Source organism: Takifugu flavidus, chromosome 21 (assembly GCF_003711565.1).
Source record: "Takifugu flavidus isolate HTHZ2018 chromosome 21, ASM371156v2, whole genome shotgun sequence".
Classification (NCBI taxonomy): Eukaryota; Metazoa; Chordata; class Actinopteri; order Tetraodontiformes; family Tetraodontidae; genus Takifugu; species Takifugu flavidus.
Window position 1 is genome coordinate 6,430,970 of NC_079540.1, and position 18,098 is coordinate 6,449,067.

Genomic DNA, 18,098 nt, shown 5'->3' on the forward strand with positions numbered 1-18,098 from the left:
TGTTTTTCTAATCCTGCAGCTTTGCTGAAATAAAATTAATTAACAAATAAACGATCCTGACAGTGGGCGGGGCCTCTGAGGTGCTGAAGCGGAAGCGGAAGCCATCACGTCCCGTCGTCGGCTCGGCAGATTTCTGGGATTTAAAGAGGGTAAGTGTTTTTTTCCTGCTACACGTATGTATAGTTTTCGAGTGCAAAGTACCACGAACAATTGATTTTATTTCCTGCAAATCGCTGGCTATGAACATAAGCCGCATTCCTCTGCTGAAGTCAGGACCGTCCGGTGACTTTTGCATCGCTCGGCCCGTATTGACGGCGGAGAGTCGCCTTTAGTCTCTGTCCGAGGTCCTGAAATACGCGACGTTTGAGTCCTGACGGATTTTTTCATCCCCATCCCGTCGATTTACTCAAATAATGCTCAGTCTAACTACCCAGTTCCTTATACAAGATTGGAACGCGTATTTATTCATGACGTCTCCAAGATGACACCTCTATGTCGCTTGGATTAGCTTAGCCAGAATGCTAACCTTAGCCTGGGGATATGTGTTTGTCGCAGTGATTATGACTCCAATGACACATTATTATATTACTGTTTTTGTCTTGTGTGTCTGTGTTGTCTGGTGGTTCTTCCTACTCCTACGGTTGGAGGATGTTCTCTCCATTTGACTATCTGAAGCATCTGTGCAGGACAGGACTGCTAGTTTAGATCAGTGTAGATTATTGTACATTATTAAATGCTGTACAGCAGTGGTGATCACATGCAGTGACTGGTGGATCCTAGATCACGTTGGTGTTTTATTTATTCAAGGTTGTGGTGGTTTTCCCACCTCCCCTCCTGTCAACATGACGCCCTCGATGCTCCGTCGACAGCTGAAGAACCTGGTCCAGAACTACTCTGAGGCTGAGGTCAAGGTAGGAACACTGCCAGAGGACATTCCCTCGTCCTTCCCACCTTCAGACCGGTTATTTTTACTTTTGCGGCAACAGAAAATGGACCCTTTCCATCCTCCAGAGCAGCAGCTTCAACAACTGCTTTAGATTTAGATGTTTGAATGTCACCTAATAAATATTATTGTGCCTCACCTCTTGTCTTTTTGTTTTAAATATCTGTTGATCCTGTTGCTAGTACATTCAATTAAAAGCAATTTTCACCTCACACAAAAGCTTCCAAAATCACAGCAACAATTTTCTGAAATTCTAGTATATTTTAAATTCAGGAAAAGAAAGTGTTGTTTTCCTATATAGGTATAATGGAGATGATGATATTACATAGAATTATTTCAAAGGAAAATACCATTACAAGTTTTTGTCTTTATTACTAACTAGTGTTTCCATTGCAGGTGAGAGAAGCAACATCTAATGACCCGTGGGGACCTTCCAGCTCTCAGATGGCCGACATCTCTGATCTGACCTACAATGTGGTGGCCTGCAATGAGATCATGACTATGCTCTGGAAGCGCCTGAAGGATGACAGGAACTGGAGACACATCCACAAGGTAGCTGTAACAGTCTAACTTGAGTCTCAGTGTGTGTTCAGCCACTTTAACGTCTGAGTGATGTTTTATTTGGGTTTTACCTGAACCCTCCTCCTCTTCCTGCCAGTCTCTGACACTGCTGGAGTACCTGTTGAAGACGGGAGACGATCGTGTGCTTCTGAAAATGAAAGACAACATCTATATTGTCAAAGCGCTCACCGAGTATCGCTTTGTAGAGAAGGACGGCAAAGATCAGGTGATGCCATTCGTGCCCATTAGATTGGACCAAAATCCTCAGACATGTTTTGCATGGTGTCTAATTTAAATAAATAATTCCCAGGGTGGGAATGTGAGGGACAAGGCCAAGGTTGTCCTGGTCCTTATGGAGGATGATGAAAAACTAAAGGAGGAGAGGGCGTTTGCAGTAAAGACCAGAGAGAAGACTTCTAAAAGCTCTGGAGGTCAGTCTTTGTGTCCTCCTGCTGGTGTCACCGTTAGCTTTGATTCATTTAAACATTTCTGTTTAAACCAGCCGCATCTGAAGACACCATCAAGGACCTTACGTATAGGCCGTGCTACGTTGCTGGGGCAACGGGACTTCCATCTTTGGACAACATACCCTCAGTGGCTGACTTGACTGCCTCCTTTGCCGCCCGCAAAGAGGAGCGTCTCAAACAGGAAGCTGAGAAGAAAGAAGTTGAGCGGAGGGTAAGTGTACCAGCACCAAGACAGAAATCTCGCACCATCTTGGGGGGACGCTGCAGACCGTAAAGCTCCCTGTAATTTACAGTCATTGTAATTCATTTGTCATTTAAAGTTATTTCTTTTGGGGCTGATCTCTTTTAGGCTAACTTGAGCGAAGATGAGCTGAAATGGGAGGATGCAGGTAAAGCCAATGATGCCAAAGGGGGCGCGTGGGGAGCCGAGGAGGAGGTGGAATTAGACGCATGGGGCGTTCCTGTTAAAGCAGAAGAGGCCGCTGGTCCCTCGGGACCAGCTGACACGTCTGCTGAGGCCGCCACCGGTGGCCCCTCTGGATCGAAATCTGATGACGATTCCTTTGAATCACCAAAAACCGAAGAGCCATTTGTCACACCAAAGAACGCAGAAGATGCCTTTACGGCACCAGCAGACCAACAAGATCCATTCAGTAAAACAAAAGACGATCCTTTCAATGTTCCAAAAGATTCTTCAGATGCCTTCAGTGCACCCAGTAAAACTGAAGATCCATTTAACACACCAAAAGATGATCCATTCAATGCCCCTAAAGATGATCCATTCAATGCCCCTAAAGATGATCCATTCAATGCCCCTAAAGATGATCCATTCAGTGCCCCTAAAGATGATCCATTCAATGCCCCTAAAGATGATCCATTCAATGCTCCAAAAGATGATCCATTCAAAACCCCTAAAGATGATCCATTCAAGACCCCTAAAGATGATCCATTCAATGCCCCAAAAGATGATCCATTTAAGACCCCTAAAGATGATCCATTCAAAGCCCCTAAAGATGATCCATTCAATGCCCCTAAAGATGATCCATTCAATGCCCCTAAAGATGATCCATTCAATGCCCCTATAGATGATCCATTCAAGACCCCTAAAGATGATCCATTCAGTGCCCCTAAAGATGATCCATTCAATGCCCCTAAAGATGATCCATTCAAGGCCCCTAAAGATGATCCATTCAATGCCCCTAAAGATGATCCATTCAAGGCCCCTAAAGATGATCCATTCAAAACCCCTAAAGATGATCCATTCAATGCCCCTAAAGATGATCAATTTAATGCCCCTAAAGATGATCCATTCAATGCCCCTAAAGATGATCCATTCAAGACCCCTAAAGATGATCCATTCAATGCCCCTAAAGATGATCCATTCAATGCCCCTAAAGATGATCCATTCAGTGCTCCTAAAGATGATCCATTCAATGCCCCTAAAGATGATCCATTCAATGCTCCTAAAGATGACCAATTTAAAACCCCTCTAGAGGATCCCCTAATTGAGCCATCACCATCTTCTCCTAAAGACCCATTTGCAGCACCTACATCTGCTAAAGACCCGTTCATTGAGGCGTCACCACTGAAAGAAGAAGCAGCGCCAAAAGATGATACACTCGATCCTTTCAATGCCCCTCCCTTGACATCACCTCAGGACAGTTCAGATGCATGGGGAGCTCCTACTAGCTCTCCTCCTGCCACTGGATCAGATCCCTGGGGGGACGGGGCAACCATCTCCTCACCCGTTGAGAGCACTCTTGGTTTTGGCGATGGATCCAAACCAGACAGTGATCCTTGGGGATCCTCAGGTAAAAGCCAGTTAATTCAGTTTACGGATTCTTTATTTGAATGCTGAAGGAAGCTCAAAACGGTAAAAACCATGTTGCATTTTTGTGTAGCTGCAGTGCCAGTGAACACAGGTGACGCCTGGGGTTCACCTGCACCACCCGCCGACTCCTCCACATCCAGTGATCCTTTTGGCGACGGTTCAAAAAAAGATGATCCTTGGGGATCGCTAAGCAGCACTGCTAATGATGAGACAGGTAAGTTTGTGTTTGCTCCCACAGCTCCATCCATCCATCTGCAGGTGTCCAACATGTTTCCATCATCAAACACTGACCTTTTGCCCGTCTTTACTTCCTGGTCGGTCTCAACAGGAAACACCTTTTAGAGCAGAAGGGGACCTCGGTGGTGTTGTGGCAGGAGGAGAAACGGAAAGACTGGTTTGTTTCTGGGCTCTGTGACTTGGATGTTCTGTTTTCTTCTTACACCGAGTGCCCAAACACGAGCCACCAGTAGGGACGGAACCAGCGCTGCACTCTTTCTGACAACAGATTTACATGGAGTTCCTGTGTTTTTGCTGTGCCTGGCTCAAACGGATGCACGGATCGAATTCGAAGCCTGGAAAATGACAGAGACATTAAAAATCCGTAACTGGCTGCTGAAAATTGGGTTTGATCCACTACAAGCTGTTTGATGGGAAAGCTTATTGTGATTCTGTGTTCTGCCTGAATCGTCCCCTCACATGGTCTTAGTGTAGTGAGTAGACATTGTGTGTCTCTGTGTGTGAGAGAGAGAGAGAGAGAGAGAGAAAGAGAGAGGATGATTGATCTCCTATACTGTATTAGTGTGTAAACCAGAAACTGAAGCTTCTTGCTCTCCTCTCTGGTTTGATGTGTTTCTCTTTGATCTCATTTTCCTCAGCTCTGCCAAATTTCAGGCAGAACACCAGCTCCCCACCTCTGTAGACCTCCCTCAACATCCAGTTTCCCTTTAAGTTCCTCTGCATCATTAACCCCAGCAATGGCTCCTCCATAGCTTGGACCTGTGCGTCTGTGGGAGGGGGCCCTCAGATGGGGCAGAGGTGTTGGGTTCCTTTGCTAAAGCCTCCAGTAGTGAGAACAGGGATGGACCAGGCTGGTGAGAAGGTGGAGCTCTCTTCCACCCACACAAACTCTCAGGTGGCGAAAACAACAATCCGCTCCTGTTGTGACAGCTAAAAATGTCACATATTTACTGGTAATCGCACTATTTCGATGCTTTAGCGTCAAGCTTCCCTCATACCTCCAAGCCAACATAGAATTTAACATAGAAAACCCAAAAAAGCTCCACGTTATTGAAGGAGCCAAGTATATCCTGCATAAGGGGAGGAACACGGATGCTTCTGCTGATGTTACCGAAGCATCTGAATCATTTTCTTCCTCGGTTGTACATGAGACAGGAAGAAACCCGTTTTGTTCGACTGTAGCCTCTCATGTGTGCATGCTTGTGTTGTAGGCAGAGCGTGTGTGTGTGTGTGTGCGTGTGTGTGTGTATTGTGTTGATGTAAATACTGGACGTAATCACAGATGAACCTTGACTTATACTGAGAGTCAGAGTATAACAGTAGTTATTTATTGCTCTATTTATTGATTGCCTGATTATTTATTGGTGCAGAAACGAGCCAAATCCGGTAACTACGTCATTGATCTGGGGTGATGTCATGCTTGAGCAACTGAACGCTACATTATCAATCAGTTCAGTAACCGCCGGTGGCTTCTTCATCCATGTTAGATCGGTAATCGTCAGGATTCTTTTCACCTCCAGGCATCAGACAGGAAACGATAGCATGTGGCTATCAGCTAGCATTGACGTGCATGCTGGGAGGATCCTCGCCTCTGCTTGTGTTCATGCCTGTCATCAGTTTGGTGCGTGGGGAAGTCAGGTGACTCTCTTAATGTACAGACAGCTCGGACAGCAGCAGTGAAACACCAGTGGAACCTTTTTCAACATCAGAATTCTCTCTTCTCGTTTGATTTTGTATGAAATGGAGTTACTTTGCTGTGTATTTAATGCTGTGTTGTAAACTGTGACAGTATGAAGTACATTGGGAAAATTAAATATTACAATGAGTCAGATTCTTTTCCTCTTTTTATTTTGTTGTCTCACAAGGACTGATTAGACTGTCGCCACTAGAGGTCGTCAAACACAACTTGGACTCATTTCCGTTCCCGACCTTCAGCTAAGGCATAAATTCAGAAAGCATCTTCACTTAAACCCGTGACAAACCTTCATATTTTACATTTTCAATTTCAAAAGGTAACACTGTTTTACATAAACCTCTGAAAAACAACTTACCAGCTTAGACTCTTTATTTTTTAGCTTCTAGTCTTAAATATTTACTTTCTTCTCTCCAATGTTGCTCAACTTGAATATTTTTCCCAGTTCAGACCTTTTCCAGGAGGTCTGCTTGTCTCTGAACATATCGCTCTTCTTGGGTTTTAATTGTCTCAGCCTTTAATGGTTTTATTTATGGGACTGGGTTCAGCAGGGTCCTGGCTGAATTTGTTGATTAAAAGAGAGGCCTGCTGAGGCGAATTGCCCCATTCATCCATTAAGAAGCAGCTTAATGTCTAAAAAAGGAAAGAGACACATCCAGGATTTGGATGTTAATCAACATCAGGACAGAGTCCTCTGGTCACCTCTGGACATATCAGCTGAAGTTTGGACTGAACAAGCAAAAGCTTCAGAGTAAAAGCATGATCTGATCCGAGAAGACCTCTCAAAATAGAGATACACATCTGCACCTTTGCTGATCATTTTAGCCACGCCCCTTACCTGTGCCCTCATCTGTCCAGGTGTAATGAATCAAAGCCAATCAAAGTTGATTAATGAGCAACAAATCAGCTTATGATCTATGACCTAGCAGGTGGCATGCATCCATCCGTCCATCCGTCCGTCCGTCCATCCGTCCATCCATCCGTCCGTCCGTCCGTCCCTCCGTCTGTCCCTCCATCCGTCTATCTTCTGCATCAAGCCAGGACGGGGGGAGGAGTCACTGTCGGAGTAGCAGAGACTGTGTGGGACCTATTCAAATGTTCATTCCTCCACTTTAGACCAAAGTAATGAGAGTAAATGAAGTCCACAGCTGTGAGCATTCTCCAGCTGTTCGGTTAAGAAGTTTGGGCTATGATGCCGATTGATGCTGTCGTATACGTCCCTGCTGTACTAATCACTATAGGAGCAAAGGTCTGAGGGGTCACCCGCAAGGAAAGAAGAGATGAAGAAAAGAGGCGGAGAGCCAAACCAATTGAGGCAGTATAGTGACCAAAGGGAGGGAAAGTAACAGATGGGCTTGTGGGGATTAGAGGGAAATCTGGGTGGGTTCCTGATGGAAACTCCACTAAAGACTAAAGAAGAGAGAGTGATGAAGAAGAGCAGAGGAATGTGAATCTGTGTGAGGAGCCTCCGCTGGAACCCCAGTCGTGGTGAGTAGAACTACTGCTTAATTGTTTTAATTATTTTTTTACATCATTCGCGAGAAGAGTTCAGCTGATGAGACGAGACAGAAGAATAAACCGAAAATGAAACATCTGAATGACTTTAAATGAGGATGATGGATGAAAATATCTGAGTCTCCTAAAAACACAGCTGTGTTTTGAGTAAACTCTCGTGGAATGGAGCAAATTTGGCCAGGGAACTTTTTTATCTTCACTTTTAAAAATCTAACTTTGTTTCCATCTTGGTCTATGGTACAAATATTCTGTAAATTGTGACTGGATCACTTTCACAATTCTAAATAATGTAAGAAATGTCAGGAAAAAACCCATGGCTGCCCCCTGGTGGCCGACTCTTTGTTGACTCTGACTCTAGCATGACTGGGGCCAGGAACTAGAGCACTTAGCTGTCAATGGTAACGTCTCGTCCCATATTTGTATCGCAAATGCTTCTTTAAACTTAAACGCTTGAGGTTAAATGACACTATGAACAGCAGAGATCTTTAGGAGGAGGAGCTTGTTGTAGTACTGCAACCAGCCACCAGGCACTGGTCTCAAACACAAACGAAGATCCGCTGGCCTCTGAGGAAAATTCTGACTCACAAATCTACTTGAATGTTTGTATTTTATTATATGTTCCTTTTGTGGGTTTATTGGAAAGAAAATGATGAACAGAACACATAATGAGGATTGACCCAGCGTTCTCTCCTCTTTATATTTAGGAGGTCGTCCACACGGCAACGAAACAAGTCAACCGGTGTTAAACTCATCCACCTAACGCTGCAGGCTTAGTGCAGATTAACAGGCCCGGAGGTACGCCTGAGGGAAAGGACTAATCACTTTCTCCAACTCAATCCCTTGGGGAGATGTAGGAGGAACAGGTTGAGGAATGGGACGTACCCCGAGCGCCACTGATGAGTTTCACAATCTGCAGGATAAGATTTAAATGCTTATCTTCATCCGGGAGTGGCAGACACAGACGCCATGATGTCATGGATTTGAGTGGAGGCTCGGTCAGAAGAAATGGATGGAGTCGGGAATCAGTGACGGCTGTGAGGTCAGCGAGAAGGAAAACTCGCCATTTCCAATCTGAGACGAGTCTGAAGAGTTGGAGTTTGTGCTGCAACCTCTGGCCTGCACATCTGTCTGCTGTCTTACTCTCTGGAAGTGATTAAACATCAATAAAGACGCGCAGTCATCAGCTCTCCTCCCTCAAACCCGCCCATCTCACCATCCTTTTGTCAGATTCCCTTCTGACCTTTGTTCCACATGTCTAATCCCAGCTTTCCCTCTTTTCACCGCTCCACCATCGTCCATGCGTCAGCCTCTATCGCCACCACGACCTACCATAGCCACTCCATGCGGGTCCGTCTGGACTTGTGTCACGTTATCCTACTGGTCTGATCCTCATTCTGATTGGCCTTTGGGCTCTGTTGCCTTAGAGGCCTTCCTGGTCCAACCTCCTGCTCAGGCCTAAGTGGTTTCACCTGTTTCCAGCCGGGTTCATGTGAGCGGAGGAGCAGCCATGCTGGAGAAAATGTCCAGACGTAACCGCTCCCTGCTGTCCCTGTCCCTCACCTCGCTGGCCCTCACCCTGTCCGTGTTAGCGTTCTGCACCTCGTACTGGTGTGAAGGGACACACAAGGTGGTGAAGCCTCTGTGTCTGTCCCCCGTCAAGATGAAGAACTGCGGCCAGAACAACAGTCAGCCATACACCACAGGTGAGGCTGGGAATAAACACAGTTCTCAATCAGTGGAGTCCAGCAAAGCACAACTCCTGTTAGCAACATTAGCCTTTAGCAGTGGGAACGCCACAGTCGGTACAGGTTCACAAAAAATTAATGCAGCTGTTTTGGAAGGTTCTGCCTAGATCAGCCTCTCGGGGAGGTATTTCGTCATACTTCTGGTGTAAACTGACGTTTTTGTGTGTTCTACCGCCCAGAGGCCCCCACCCCGGATCCTAAGAGCTCGGGCTCCAACGTGACGCTGTCCCCGATGCAGAAAGAGGAGCTGGCCAGGATAAGGAGAAAACAGTTGGCTAACGCAGTCCAGTACATCTGGGAGACGGGCGAGGACAAGTACATGCTGCGCTACTTCCACACCGGCTTCTGGCTCTCATGCGAGAAGCACAATGAAGGTCTGATGACCGTTTGATCTCCGTAATTATGTAGTGATTTTGTCAAAGGGACAAATGAAAAAAAGGCTGAAATCCAGCAACCACAGAGGACAAAGAGGCGTAGCTCCATTCAGCTGTAGGGGAGGAAGGTGAAGTGCGGAGCTTAGAACAGCTTTGTTTGACATGTTTCAGGATTTATGGTGATTAAAAAAGTCTGTTCTCAGCATCGATTTGCAGGAGATTACAGCTTTCTAGAGTCAGAGGCTGTCTGTGAAGTCGAGTGAAGTATAGATATACATGCGTATTTACTGGGGAACTGTTTCCGCGCACCACTTTCATCTAAAAGTGGAGGAATCCAATCAGATGGGGGGGGGGGTGTTAGTAATAACATCAAAGTGGGAATAATTGTCGTGGTTTGTTGTTTTAGGTAACGATCAGGAAGAAAAGTGTCGTAGCTTCATTGAGCTGACGCCTGGAGAGACACAAGGTGAGCGAGAGACAAACCACAGCAGAAAACAAATGGAACGCAGACCTGTGGCACCATCAAAGCTCTTCTCTTGTTCTCTTTCAGGTGTTCTGTGGCTCTCTGTGATCAGTGAGTTCATGTACATCGGACTCCTGGCCATGGGTTTCCTCCTCATGTGGGTAGAAGCCATCTGCCTGTGCGCCAAGAGGGAGATGAATGCACTCAAGATAAACGCCTTCGCCGCCATGTGCACCGTCCTCTCAGGTGGGCCTGGGGGACACCTGAGGACCCCTGGGGGAGGGGGAGCTGCAGAAGGGACTCCCTTTGATTTTGATACATCAGTAACTCATTCAGTACTCGTGGACTGAAGTGACATTTGCTCTTTTACTTCCTGCTTTATCTCAGCATTGTCTCCATTAAAATGTGTCTCTCTCCCAAGGTATGATGGGAATGGTGGCCCACATGATGTACACCACGGTCTTTCAGATGACTGTCAGCATCGGCCCCAAAGACTGGAGGCCTCAGACGTGGGACTACGGATGGTCTTTTGCGTAAGTTAGTTCCACTTTAACTCCTCCAAACACCCAGATTTTGGCTGTGGTGATTCATGACGGAGTAAAGGGACGTCTCCTCTCTGCTCACCAGCATGGCCTGGCTGTCCTTCAGCTGCTGCATGGCGGCCGCCGTGGCCACACTCAACTCCTACACCAAGACCATCATTGAGATGAAGCACAGGGCCAGGGTGAGGATGGAGGAGGCCCGCGCTGCCGCCCGTGCCCCCTCCTACGAGGAGGTGGTCCAAGCCGGCAGCGAGGGGGTTTATTCTGTCAGCCAGCTGATTCAGCTGGGCCATCAGGGAGCACTAATAGACCCTCTCTGGCCCAGAGGAGTGGGACCAGCAGTTGGACATTTGACCTGCGCCACTGGAGGAGCTCTGCTTGTTGGTGGAGTTGGAGGAATGGGAGCAGTTGGAATTGGGATGGGAGTTGGTGGAAATGGAATGGGAGTAACGGGATTGGGTGCTGGGGGGGTGGGAGCAGCTGTTGCAGTAGGCGGTGTTGGGGGAATGGATCTGGGATCGATTGGAACCCTGGGTGGAGCTGTAGTGGGAGGGGGGCGGCTGGTGGACCATCGCGGTGTGGTTGTGGTGGAAGGTTGCGGCACTGAAGGATGTGAAGACTGCGAACGGGAGATGGAGGAGATCGACTACACCCTGCAGGAGGAGCGAGAAGATTCCTTCTGCTGAGAGGTCAGAGGAGCAGCATCCCATCGCAATCGGCTGCACGCGTGACCAGACATAGCTCTGAATCCAGGACTCGAGTGTCTGAACGGAAAACAAGCCGGTCACGCTCCATTAAGACAGCTGCCGATGACTGTTCCTCATCCAGGAGGTTCAGCCTGTTTAATATAGCACAGCCAAGTCTAACCCCAGTCTAACGCCACAGCTCCTTGCATCAGCAGGCTGGTTTACTTACCATATATTTGAATTTCAGGACTAAATGCTGCAAAAAAAAGGACTATAATATTTGCCAGAAGCCCAGAAACTCAGACTGTCAGAACATGGACCTCTGAAGGTGTCTTCGTACCTGGACCAGGACCTGGAACCAGGACATTGGTGCCATTGGGCTTCCACTGATTCTTGTTGGGCTGGTTCTTTTGCATCTGTGTTTTCTTTTCATTTTTCAGAGTTTTGACCTCTTTCACATGTTTCTTGAGCCGTTTCTGAATCACATTTGCTTGTATGTTGGGGGCGGAGCTTATAGAGGGTCAACCATAACTGGGATGTTAACTGTCCTTTCAAAATAAAACTATACTGAATCTGTTTTGAGACATTCCGGGTCCCGAGATGCAGAACCATGACCCGAGTTCTTCACAGAGTGGAAATAGATTTTGGTTGGTTCTAGGTTTTGAATGTCAGAAAGGTTTAGGCCCAGAACCTCGGTCTGGACTGGTTTTGGTATGGTTGTGTTGTCTTCTTGATGAGAAAAAAGAATAAATGAAAACCAAAAATGTGTTTGTGTTGTCCTGCAATGATACCTTAAAAAGAGGGTTTTAGAATGTAAGTAATGTAACCATGACGACACCTGTGATATTGAGATTAATAATCTTGCTCCAGATAAGGATCATATGAAAGCTGGTGGGTTTACTGGCTTCCACTTGTTTTAGGTCCTAAAGTGGCAAATGTTCAATTTCATGGTTGTCTAGACTTGTTTTCATGGTTGTAGACAGATTTGATATTAGCAAGTTATTGATTCTAGGGCTTTTCATTTTTGTTGACAGCATTGAACAAAAGTTGTTTTTTTTAAAGAAAACATCTTTTTTACTTGCGATTCTTAGAGATCAACCCCACAAAGATGAAGACGACACGACAACACAATTATTGGTTGCATTTCTGTATTCATTTATGTTGTTTACGTTCATCCGCAAAATAATGAAAAAGAATCGCCGATTACAACAACACTGAGATGTAAAACAGATGCTGAAGAGAAGATTATGTCAATAATCTCCCCAGTCAGCTGGAACAGAGAGGCTACGGTGGTCCGGAGCTCATCTGGCCTGTCAGGGTTACTGCATGCCGAGTAATTGAAAATGTGAATTAAAGGCCTGAATTATACAACAGATTGTGTAAATGCTTTTTCCTTACACAAGTCAGAGAAAAGCACCAAATAAGGAAGGCCCGATGTGGTCCGTCGATGCTTCGGTGAGACGTTGGCAGACCGACGGCTGGTTTAGACCAGGAAGATGAAGCCGTCTTCCTGGATGTGAAGAAGGAAAGTAAAGCAGGTCTTGTTGATGAGAGGATATTAATAGTTTAGACAGATGCTGTAATCTATCGTCTTGTGTCAGATCAGGATCAACAGGGACCATCTGGAGCAGGGATGGGCAAGGCAGGGCCTTCAAGCTGGTTTTTCTATCCTACGGGCAGGGACAATACTTTCACCTGGGCTCCACTTCCCTTGGTGAAAGCAGTTTCTGGTAGGACACAGAAGCCAGTTTGACTCTGACCCTGTAGGACTGGAATTGCTCATCCCTGAAGCGTTTCTTCTGTTTTAACTCACTTTACCCTGGAAAAGTGTCCTCAATGCCTGTTGATCCGCTAATAAACGCAGTCCCCTGAGCTGTGGGTTGTGTGTCGTTGCCTAAATGAGTAGTGAAATTACAGCTCAGACTGATGACAGTAATTCTATAACTGGTTGAACGGTGAAAAGGGTAGTAACAAGATTATTTTATAAGTTTTTTCCACTCTCATTATAATCAAAAAAGGCCTGATTTGGATTAAGAATTAAATTGTTATCACAAGATGAAGCATGTGTAGCAGCACACACACTTTGTTGAGGAGAAACAGTTTGGATTCAGGTGTGTGTGAGGAGCAGTCAGCCTGTAATCACACCAGGAGCAGTTCACAAGTGTCCCAGATTTGGTTTTTCAGTTTTTTATTAATGACAACATGACAGACAGAACAACAGACAGGTTAAAATCCCGTTTCTAAATTGCAGCAGAAATCCAGGATTAACACATCTTATCCTGCTGCACATGAACATTGTCTGACAACTACAGCAAAAAACAGACAAACGCTGAGCAAGAACGGCAGATAAATAAGAGTTAACGGGCCAGGTTGTTCGCTGGAATTAAGTGATTAAAGCTACCAGCACGTTTTAAAATGTGGGCTTAAGTTGCTAAAACTCACAGTTGTGATTTTATTCTGACCAAAAGTGAATAATTGCAGATGTAAATCCAGCTGTTCTTGAAGAGTTCTGTCATCATCTATGAAATATTTATAAAAGCATCCTAAACATGCAATGTCACAGTCTTATTTTAAAAACAAAAACTGTCCCTAAAGATCACAAGAAGCAAGTTGCTGACGTTCTATAGGAAAAGAAGCGATAACTCCAACAGGTGGAACACATTGGTGAACATAAACAAGACTTTTCCACATCGAATTGCTCCCGGAAAGACAAACACAGATCAAAGCGCATCCTTTCTGCTTAAAGCACAACCTCAGAGATCAAAGCCCTTGTAGAAGAACCTGACGTTTGTCCTTTTCATATGTGAAGAATCACAACAGATGATGAGGATGGAGAGAGATGAAAATCTTCTGAGGGAGGTTCACTTCAAAGGCTGATACTGAATCAAACGGAGGGCAGCTTCGTTTGCTAACACTCCCTGGATAAACTCGCTTTCTGTCACCCGATCTGGAGAGAGAAAACAGAAGAAAAAATGGAAATAGACTTATTAATTGTGGCTTTGTGGGGTCCTGTCCTGTCTGCTGAATGGAAGTTATAAAGCTGTTGTCATACATTTATAAAATAATAAACTTCTCACCTTTTTCGCCCTTTTTGAAGAATCTCCAGAGTTTTTCAGCTCGTTTATCGGCTGTGTTTTCATCTGAGGGCAGTTTCCAAATCTCATCTTTAGGAATCATTCTAAATATCGCCTGGTTGGGAATAAAAATCAGACAACAAAGCAGGTTTTAACATTTTATAAAATATGAAGCAGCATATGGAGATGATGTACAGGAGCTTTACATTTAGTAGGTTAACACCTATAAATATTAGTGATTCCATAAACCTAACTTCAGTAAAAGGGTCTTTCAGGTATCAGTGTTTGACAATCTTAAGGTCTCATCTATACTTGATTTTGTTTGGGTTTAATGTTGCCATAGTTTCCTAAATGGTTGAGATTAGCCCTCAGATCTCTCTGAAGCTTAAGCTTTTAATTCAGCCTAAACTGTTTATCTGCCGGTGATTCTGCTGGACTGACTTAAAGACCTGTTGCTAAATTTAGTGACAAGAAAACAGATGCGATTATTGACCGAGCTGGTGCCAAAGGCACGTGTGAGCAGAGGACATGAGTAAATACGAATAAAGGTTTACTTCCTTTGAGGAGTGATATAATACAATATAAAACAGTACACAATATTTAAAGTGCAACGAACAAAAGGTTCATCTGAGCAGACGGTGTAAACTCTCCATCTATGCAGATGAAACTGATGTTTATGTTTCGATCAGCCATCAACTAAACTTTCTCCGGAACTCACCGTGCAAATTTCTTTCACTTCGGACTTGGTGATGTAGCCGTTCTTGTCCACGTCGAAAAGCCCGAAGGCCCACTCCAGCTTCATGGTGGTGGTCTTCCCTGTCGACGTCATGTGGAGAGCGATGATGTACTCTTTGAAATCCAGTGTGCCGTCCGCATTCGTGTCAAAGGAGCGGAAGACGTGTTGGGAATACGTCTGCGCGTCGCTGTCTGGGAAGAACTTGCTGTAGATCTCCTGAAACTCCTCCTTGGTGATGCGCTCTGATGGACACTGCCTTTTAAAATTTTCATACCACTGGACCAGCTCCATCTCAGAGAACTTGGTGTTCATTTTCAGTTCCTCCAGGATCTCCTTGGACATGGCGCCACTCTTGGTGTTGCCCATTGTTGCGTGGTGCTGATGTTTGCGCTGCAATGACTCCGTTAAAGACAGAGAGAGGAGCTAGTTCCTGGAGTGTCGATACTGCGGCTGTCTCGACTCCTGGCCACGGCGGAAAGGTCAGGTCACTGAAGCATATGCTGTGAAGAAGATAGAATCCTCAGAAAGCTAATTAAGGCTGTCAGCCATTTGTAAAGCCAGTGTGTGATCTCATGGCAAGGCTCAGTTATGAACATAGTGCAGCTAACACACCTTTAACTCAATGACATGACGCCTCAACGAGCAGCTAACTTGCAATCTGACTGAAGACAAGAAGGTGAGAAGGTTTTAATCATGGCCAGTGCACGCTGACACCCCATACATGCACACTGATTAGCTGCAAATCTGGCTACAGTACGGACATGAAAAACTTCATTATTCTGTCAACTTTGACTTTACAATGAAAAGGAACCATGAATAGTTGAGCAACTCTGCTAATGCTAAACACTTTAGTATCATTACCAGCTTTACAAAAGTCATCGTGCTTTAAAGGGGTTCAATCCAGGAACCTCTGTAGCAGAACCCTGGAGTGGCCTGCAGTCCTGGAACGATGCAAACTGTGCTGCTCATGTAGAGAAACATGTTCCAGGTTTAGCTGGAACCTGGAACTTTGGATGGTACCACCCTCACCAGTGACCTCTCAGTGGCAGCAGAACCTTCACAACAATGTTCCTGCAGGTGGAAAACCACAGTCGCCTCAAATATTCACAGACAAGGTTCTTGGAGAGGAAAATTGGCTTAAAGGGCCGTAAACCCCTGAGGCTAAGACCCAAATGTAATTACTAAAAATCACAACTAATCAAGAACAATGTCAGAGACAACACGGAGAGTTGCATCTGACCCTGTGCAGAGGAGTCAAGAACTTTTTCATTGTCTAACTGAGTTTAACGTGTGTTAAAGGTGTGACGGAACCAACACCACAAACACATTTACAAACATCCGCACTTCCTGTACGCCCTGAAACCTCCAGCATGAGGTAGATCCTGGAATCAAAGGCAGGCTAATGGTCGGGTTGAGGGTTGAGGATGTCTGCTTCTTACCTGTGTGACCTGCCTGGGACTCCTGTCACGTTCTGTCTGTGAGCAGATGAAATCAGCCTCCACCGGCTGAGATAAGTCACTTAAAAAGAATCTCTCTGAGGCGGAGCTACGGCTAAATCCATGTGAGCGACTCAACTTAACTGAGCTGATGTTTCCTTTTAACCATTTAGATTTCCGTTTCTTTTCCCGATTCAATAAAAATGTCCTAAATTGGACATTTATCAATAATCACCATAACAACGATATTCCATCAATCTCCGCCCCTCCGAGTCTGCCAAATGCTCGACTGCAGACCGGGCAGGCAGCAACAATAACCTCTTTGAGGATACTTTTGATTTCAAAAAGCACTTAAGTATCCTACTTAACTGCAGAGGCCTAACTTTAGCAGCTCTTCCTCATGTTTGGCAGCGGCGGCCTTTCGCTCCACAGGTGATTTGGATTTTGCCATCTGGTCAAAGAGATTTAAAAATGTCCGTGCCAGCAGACATTTAAAATCAATGTCACCTTAAAATTGATGCAGATCTGCTGTGAATACTTGCTAACACAAGATGAATCTAGCAAGTTATTTGATCTATATTTTTGCTCCGTAGTAAAATGCCTTGTTGCCTTTTTAAAAAAAATTTATGTCAGACTTCATTTTAAAAGAAAAAACAAAAACACAACAAAATACAGGAAATACGCGAAAACTACAACCTTTAGCTTTAGCAGGCTCATTAGCTGAGTTAACAACCCTGCAGGGATTGTTTTTCAATAGCAAATCCAACTTCTTTCAAAGATTAATGACACTAAATGCTTTTTAACGTGTTCGTCTATATTAGTGGATTCATCAACATTAATCAATAAGTTTTAATAAAATCAAAGTGTCCTCACCATGGCACCTTTTATCCTCATTAATTTTAGCATCTAACAGATAAACATTCTACTCATCCTATCATAAAACAACAAAACACAAATGAATTAAGATGAAGTTTGCAAGTACAGACCGTTTATCAGGTAACGGAGGGAATCCAGTACCATCAGGATTATTTGGGGGTTCTTTAGCTTGATTGCAGTCCAACTTCAAACAAACATCAAATCATTTCAGAACTTAGTTACTGGAACCTACCAACAGGGCCGGTGGGTCTCGCTGGTGCAGATTGGTTGCAACGACTTGCGCCAAAGAAGAAGAAGTTTTAGTCAAATTATAAAGTGATTTTGTTGATCCTGGTTGTTAAACTATCACTCGCATCTTCTTCCAGCAATGAAAGGGTTCTCTTCCAGGCAACTGGCCGGAGCCAAGACTTATGGATTAGGATATTTTGTCTTATTGGCTCTTGAGAAGACAAACCTTTACCTGTCCCAACCTGGCCTCTCACCTACGGCCTGATTAAGACGGGGTTCCTTTCGGGGGAATCTTCACATCATAATGAGAGATTAAGATAAAGGAACAGAAGGAGCCAGAGAACCACGGGAGGATTTGGCTTCAATGCAAAGCAGGCAGAAGAGACAGGAACTATGGAGCCTCCGGTTGTGTCGCGGTGGGGAAAGTTCCATCATGGAGGCTGCGGCGGTGATGCTTCATGGTTGGACACCGGACAGCAGCAAGGACCTGGACCTCTAAACGCAACGATAAGGGACCTCTAAAGACAGCTGTGGTCCAATTTGGTGCAATTACTTTATTTTTAAATGATCATTGTTCTTGTGTTCTGCTTCTGAAAGAGGAATAAAAAGAACAACTTAAGGTTCAGCATGAACATTTTTGTGACCAATCGTGCTGAGATACACGAGCATTAAAATAATTTATGTCTGATCG

At 45.0% G+C, this 18,098-nt stretch overlaps 3 protein-coding genes across 7 annotated transcripts; 2 read left to right on the forward strand and 1 right to left on the reverse strand.

The window, feature by feature from the left end:
• The first annotated feature begins 57 nt into the window (after positions 1–57).
• Positions 58–5,870, forward strand: LOC130518279 (cell surface glycoprotein 1-like). 2 transcript variants are annotated; one of them, XM_057020752.1, is made up of 9 exons: positions 58–149; positions 808–911; positions 1,340–1,495; positions 1,602–1,730; positions 1,815–1,935; positions 2,007–2,182; positions 2,321–3,782; positions 3,873–4,016; positions 4,131–5,870. In XM_057020752.1, the coding sequence occupies exons 2-9, from the start codon at positions 843–845 to the stop codon at positions 4,142–4,144; spliced, it is 2,271 nt and encodes a 756-aa protein (XP_056876732.1). In that variant the 5' UTR covers positions 58–149; positions 808–842; the 3' UTR covers positions 4,145–5,870. The 2 variants fall into 2 exon arrangements, with proteins under 2 accessions (XP_056876732.1, XP_056876733.1); XM_057020753.1 differs by lacking the exon at positions 58–149 and adding an exon at positions 183–344.
• Positions 5,871–7,878: 2,008 nt separating this feature from the next.
• LOC130518678 (germ cell-specific gene 1-like protein) lies at positions 7,879–12,430 on the forward strand. The gene is made up of 6 exons (XM_057021481.1): positions 7,879–8,950; positions 9,172–9,366; positions 9,773–9,832; positions 9,917–10,075; positions 10,251–10,362; positions 10,457–12,430. Exons 1-6 carry the CDS (start codon positions 8,755–8,757, stop codon positions 11,055–11,057), a joined length of 1,323 nt encoding a protein of 440 aa, XP_056877461.1. The 5' UTR covers positions 7,879–8,754; the 3' UTR covers positions 11,058–12,430.
• Positions 12,431–13,211: 781 nt separating this feature from the next.
• LOC130518525 (recoverin-like) lies at positions 13,212–17,906 on the reverse strand. Of its 4 annotated transcripts, XM_057021168.1 has the most exons (6): positions 16,307–17,283; positions 15,729–15,938; positions 15,480–15,529; positions 14,850–15,367; positions 14,135–14,246; positions 13,212–14,004 (listed from the first exon to the last, which is right to left on the reverse strand). In XM_057021168.1, the coding sequence occupies exons 4-6, from the start codon at positions 15,231–15,233 to the stop codon at positions 13,919–13,921; spliced, it is 582 nt and encodes a 193-aa protein (XP_056877148.1). In that variant the 5' UTR covers positions 15,234–15,367; positions 15,480–15,529; positions 15,729–15,938; positions 16,307–17,283; the 3' UTR covers positions 13,212–13,918. The 4 variants fall into 4 exon arrangements, with proteins under 4 accessions (XP_056877148.1, XP_056877149.1, XP_056877151.1 ...); XM_057021169.1 differs by having other exon boundaries at positions 15,729–17,283; XM_057021171.1 differs by lacking the exons at positions 15,480–15,529; positions 15,729–15,938; positions 16,307–17,283 and adding an exon at positions 17,290–17,906.
• Between the last annotated feature and the right edge of the window lie 192 nt (positions 17,907–18,098).